The sequence below is a fragment of the Dendropsophus ebraccatus genome, chromosome 14 (genome assembly GCF_027789765.1).
Source record: "Dendropsophus ebraccatus isolate aDenEbr1 chromosome 14, aDenEbr1.pat, whole genome shotgun sequence".
In the NCBI taxonomy this organism is placed as follows: Eukaryota; Metazoa; Chordata; class Amphibia; order Anura; family Hylidae; genus Dendropsophus; species Dendropsophus ebraccatus.
In genome coordinates, this window is record NC_091467.1 from 61,187,276 (window position 1) to 61,193,275 (window position 6,000).

Below are 6,000 nucleotides of genomic sequence, written 5' to 3' on the forward strand. Positions count from 1 at the left end.
CGTATCCCCACGTATAAGAACCAGAAGTTATTACAGCAGTTCCCCATTACAACCTTTCTGGTCCAGCAATTCCCCATGACAATCCTTCTAGCCCAACCAGCAGTTACTGGTGCAGTTCCCTATGACAATCCCTTTAATCCAGTTAGTAGTGATCTGTGTAGTTCCCTATGACAACACTTCTGGTCCAGCCAGCAGTGATTGGTGCACTTCCCTATGACAACACTTCTGGTCCAGATAGCAGTGATTGGTGCTCTTCCTTATGACAACTCTTCTGGTCCAGCCAGCCAGCAGTGATTGGTGCGGTTCCCTATGACAACCCCTGTGGTCCCCCAGCAATGATTGGTGCAGTTCCGTATGACGACCCCTGTGGTCCCCCAGCAGTGATTGGTGCGGCTCCCTATGACAACCCTTCTGCTCTAGCCAGTAGTGATTGTGGGCTTCCCTATTACAACTCTTCTGTTCCAGCCAGCAGTGATTGGTGTGGTTCCCTATGACAACCCTTGTGGTCCCCCAGCAGTTATCGATGCAGTTCCCTATGACAAACCTTCTGGTCCAGCAAGCAGTGATTGGTGTGGTTCCCTATGACAACCCTTGTGGTCCCCCAGCAGTTATCGGTGCAGTTCCCTATGACAAACCTTCTGGTCCAGCAAGCAGTGATTGGTGTGGTTCCCTATGACAACCCTTCTGGTCCAGCCAGCAGTTATTGGTGCGGTTCCCTATGACAACCCCTGTGGTCCCCCAGCAGTTATCGCTGCAGTTCCCTATGACAACCCTTCTGGTCCAGCAAGCAGTGATTGGTGCGGTTCCATATGACAAACCTTCTGGTCCAGCAAGCAGTGATTGGTGTGGTTCCCTATGACAACCCTTGTGGTCCCCCAGCAGTGATTGGTGTGGTTCCCTATGACAACCCCTGTGGTCCCCCAGCAGTTATCGCTGCAGTTCCCTATGACAACACTTCTGGTCCAGCAAGCAGTGATTGGTGCGGTTCCATATGACAACCCTTCTGGTCCAGCCAGCAGTTATTGGTGCGGCTCCCTATGACAAACCCTGTGGTCCCCCAGCAGTTATTGCTGCAGTTCCCTATGACAACCCTTCTGGTCCAGCAAGCAGTGATTGGTGCGGTTCCATATGACAACCCTTCTGGTCCAGCCAGCAGTTATTGGTGCGGTTCCCTATGACAACCCCTGTGGTCCCCCAGCAGTGATTGGTGCGGTTCCCTATGACAACCCCTGTGGTCCCCCAGCAGTGATTGGTGCGGTTCCCTATGACAACCCCTGTGGTCCCCAGCAGCTCTTACCTCCAGGATCTGCACGTAGCTGGCAGGGAACCACCCCCGCACTCCGTCCTTCTCCCCTTCCCACCATCCGCCATCCAGCACCTGCAGGACGCTGATCACCTCCCCGGCCTCAAACTTCAGTCCCTGCTGGTGCTGCTCCCCGGAGAAGGCGTACAGGCTGCGGCACCGCGCTCCGGACATGGCCCCGGGCTCCTGCTGCCCCACACCGGGGAGGATCAACCCGTCATGGTCCGCGGGGTCCGAGCCTCCACAGGTCCGGCACAGGACGGAGAGAACCGGAGGACCGGACAGCACAGCAGAGGACAGTGCAGCACGGCACAGCAGAGGACAGTGCAGCACGGCACAGCAGAGGACAGTGCAGCACAGCACAGGAGAGCCGAGCACCGGACAGTGCAGCACAGCAGAGCGGAGCGTCTCCAGCTGCAGCCCCGGACTGGGAGGGAATAGTGTGTGAACAAGAGTGTAGAGCGCTGCCGAGCCAGAGACTGAGGCCCCGCCCCCTGCCAGGAGGAGGCGTGCGATACACCGCGCTATCGGCAGGCTGACAGGCTTAGATACACCGCGCTATCGGCAGGCTGACAGGCTTAGATACACCGCGCTATTGGCAGGCTGACAGGCTTAGATACACCGCGCTATCGGTAGGCTGACAGGCTTAGATACACCGCGCTATAGGCAGGCTGACAGGCTTAGATACACCGCGATACCGGACAGGCTTAGATACACCGCGCTATCGGCAGGTTGACAGGCTTAGATACACTGCTATCACCACAGCTCACAGGCTTAGATACACCGCGCTATCATTACAGTTTACAGGCTTAGATACACCGCGCTATCACCACAGCTCACAGGCTTGGATACACCGCGCTATCACCACAGCTTACAGGCTTAGATACAATGCGATATCACCACAGCTTACAGGCTTAGATACACTGCTGTCACCACGGCTTATAGGCTTAGATACACTGTGATATCACCATGGTTTACAGGCTTAGATACACCACTGTATAGTTTACATGCTTAGATACACCGCCATATCACCACAGTTTACAGGCTTAGATACACCGCTATATCACCCCAGCTTATGGACTTAGATACACTGCAATATCACCACGGCTTACCGGCTAAGATACACCGCAATATCGCCACAATTTACAAAGCTTATATACACTGCAATATCACCAAAGCTTACAGGCTTAGATACACCACACTATCACCACAGCTCACAGGCTTAGATACACTGCAATATCACCACAGCATACAGGCTTAGATATAACACGAAATGACCACAGCTCACAGGCTTAGATACACCGCTGTCACCACAGCTTACAGGCTTAGATACACCGCACTATTACCACAGCTCACAGACTTAGATACACTGCTGTATCACCACAGCCACCGCTCTACAGGCTTAAATACACCACTGTCATTAAAGTCACCAGGCTGCAGGCTTAGATACACCACTGTCCCCACAGCCACTGCTCTACAGACTTAGATGCTCTCTACTTCTAGCCTATTACTCTTCTTCTTTCTCTTACACACATTCCTTTCCAGCACTCACAGGGTACCTTACTTAGCCCCTGTAGGAAGTTACTTTTTGGAAGGAGGTGTAGCGTTTTTAGCCAGATTCTTCTGAGAAAAGGGCACACAGAGCAGACGTCCCTGCTTTAGCCAAGCCAGTCTATCTGAGTCTAAGATACGAGTGTGGTCAGATGCAGCTAAAAAAACTTTGGGGGAGATTTATCAAACATGGTGTAAAGTGAAACTGTCTCAGTTGCCCCTAGCAACCAATCAGATTCCACTTTTCATTCCTTACAGATTCATTGGAAAATGAAAGGTGGAATCTGATTGGTTGCTAGGGGCATCTGAGCCAGTTTCACTTTACACCATGTTTGATAAATCTCCCCCTCAGTTCTTTCAGTATTCCTACTCTATCTACTATGCAGTGCTAAACACTACAAGAGGGAGAAGAGTCCGGGAACATCCTAGCCCACGCCGTAAACCTAGAGGTGCAGGGCATTATCCTGATACAAAAGAGGAACTATCCTGGATAGGACAAAGCTACCAGAAGGTCTACGTATCTTATCTCGCAGTGCAGGTAACTGGGACGCCCCAAGATGTTAGCTTCAGCCAGGTAACCACAACTGGGGCTTGTATCACCCTAGGAGGACGAGTGACTCGACACTGTAGGGCAGACGGTGCTCAGACTATAGTCTATACACGGGTACAAGTAACTTCTGCCAAGTATTCTCTCAAGTTCCGTCAGAGTACATTACTACATTGGGTTAGGACTCCTTTGACAAACTCCTCTACACTACTCTACTCCACTTTCAACTCTTCAAGCACCGCTACAATTACCTCTACTCTACTTCTTCAAGCACCTACGCAGCACAAAGTTCAAGCACTGAAGCCTGTGTAAGATTTATCTATTCTACAAGTGTTTTGTACTAAGAGGCTGCACAGTAAGGCTGTTCTATTTTTATATCACTGGGACTCAGTCATCTTTACCTCCGCACAAGCACCTATACACATCACCACTGTCACCACAGCCACGCTTAGATACACCACAGCCACTGCTCTACAGGCTTAGATACACAGATGTGTCACCACAGCCACTGTTCTACAGGCTTAGATACACAGATGTATCACCCCAATTACTGCTCTACAGGCTTAGATACACAGATGTCACCCCAATCACTGCTCTACAGGCTTAGATACACAGATGTCACCCCAATCACTGCTCTACAGGCTTAGATACACCACTGTGTCACCACAGCCACTGCTCTACAGGCTTAGATACACAGATGTGTCACCACAGCCACTGCTCTACAAGCTTAGATACACAGATGTGTCACCACAGCCACCGCTCTACAGGCTTAGATACACAGATGTGTCACCCCAATCACTGCTCTACAGGCTTAGATACACAGATGTGTCACCACAGCCACTGCTCTACAGGCTTAGATACACAGATGTGTCACCACAGCCACTGCTCTACAGGCTTAGATACACAGATGTGTCACCACAGCCACTGCTCTACAGGCTTAGATACACAGATGTCACCCCAATCACTGCTCTACAGGCTTAGATACACCACTGTGTCACCACAGCCACTGCTCTACAGGCTTAGATACACAGATGTGTCACCACAGCCACTGCTCTACAGGCTTAGATACACAGATGTGTCACCACAGCCACTGTTCTACAGGCTTAGATACACAGATGTATCACCCCAATTACTGCTCTACAGGCTTAGATACACAGATGTGTCACCACAGCCACTGTTCTACAGGCTTAGATACACAGATGTATCACCCCAATTACTGCTCTACAGGCTTAGATACACAGATGTGTCACCCCAATCACTGCTCTACAGGCTTAGATACACAGATGTGTCACCCCAATCACTGATCTACAGGCTTAGACACACAGATGTGTCACCACAGCCACTGCTCTACAGGCTTAGATACACAGATGTGTCACCACAGCCACTGTTCTACAGGCTTAGATACACAGATGTGTCACTACAATCACTGCTCTACAGGCTTAGATACACAGATTTGTCACCACAGCCACTGCTCTACAGGCTTAGATACACAGATGTGTCACCCCAATCACCGCTCTACAGGCTTAGACACACAGATGTGTCACCCCAATCACTGCTCTACAGGCTTAGATACACAGATGTATCACCCCAATTACTGCTCTACAGGCTTAGATACACAGATGTGTCACCACAGCCACTGTTCTACAGGCTTAGATACACAGATGTGTCACTACAATCACTGCTCTACAGACTTAGATACACAGATGTGTCACCACAGCCACTGCTCTACAGGCTTAGATACACAGATGTGTCACCCCAATCACCGCTCTACAGGCTTAGATACACAGATGTCACCCCAATCACTGCTCTACAGGCTTAGATAGACTATTGTGTCACCACAGCCACTGCTCTACAGGCTTAGATACACAACACCGCTATATTACCCAGCCACCGCTCTACAGGCTTAGATACACAACACTGCTATATTACCCAGCCACCGATCTACAGGCTTAGATACACAACACCGCTATATTACCCAGCCACCGATCTACAGGCTTAGATACACAACACCGCTATATTACCCAGCCACCGCTCTACAGGCTTAGATACACAACACCGCTATATTACCCAGCCACCGATCTACAGGCTTAGATACACAACAACGCTATATTACCCAGCCACCGATCTACAGGCTTAGATACACAACACCACTATATTACCCAGCCACCGATCTACAGGCTTAGATACACAACAACGCTATATTACCCAGCCACCGATCTACAGGCTTAGATACACAACACCGCTATATTACCCAGCCACCGCTCTACAGGCTTAGATACACAACAACGCTATATTACCCAGCCACCGATCTACAGGCTTAGATACACAACACCGCTATATTACCCAGCCACCGCTCTACAGGCTTAGATACCCAACACCGCTATATTACCCAGCCACCGATCTACAGGCTTAGATACACAACACCGCTATATTACCCAGCCACCGATCTACAGGCTTAGATACACAACACCGCTATATTACCCAGCCACCGCTCTACAGGCTTAGATACACAACACCGCTATATTACCCAGCCACCGCTCTACAGGCTTAGATACACAGATGTGTCACCACAGCCACTGCTCTACAGGCTTAGATACAC

At 50.3% G+C, this 6,000-nt stretch overlaps 1 protein-coding gene across 2 annotated transcripts in view; it reads right to left on the reverse strand.

The window, feature by feature from the left end:
* Positions 1-1,745, reverse strand: part of GAS7 (growth arrest specific 7) — an 86,981-nt gene extending 85,236 nt beyond the window's left edge. The window contains exon 1 of one of the 2 annotated variants that reach the window (XM_069952824.1): positions 1,298-1,745. In XM_069952824.1, the coding sequence (XP_069808925.1) occupies positions 1,298-1,477 (180 nt within the window). In that variant the 5' untranslated portion in view covers positions 1,478-1,745. The remainder of the gene's footprint in view (positions 1-1,297) is intronic. The other variant, XM_069952823.1, reaches the window with a different exon arrangement.
* Positions 1,746-6,000: the final 4,255 nt, after the last annotated feature.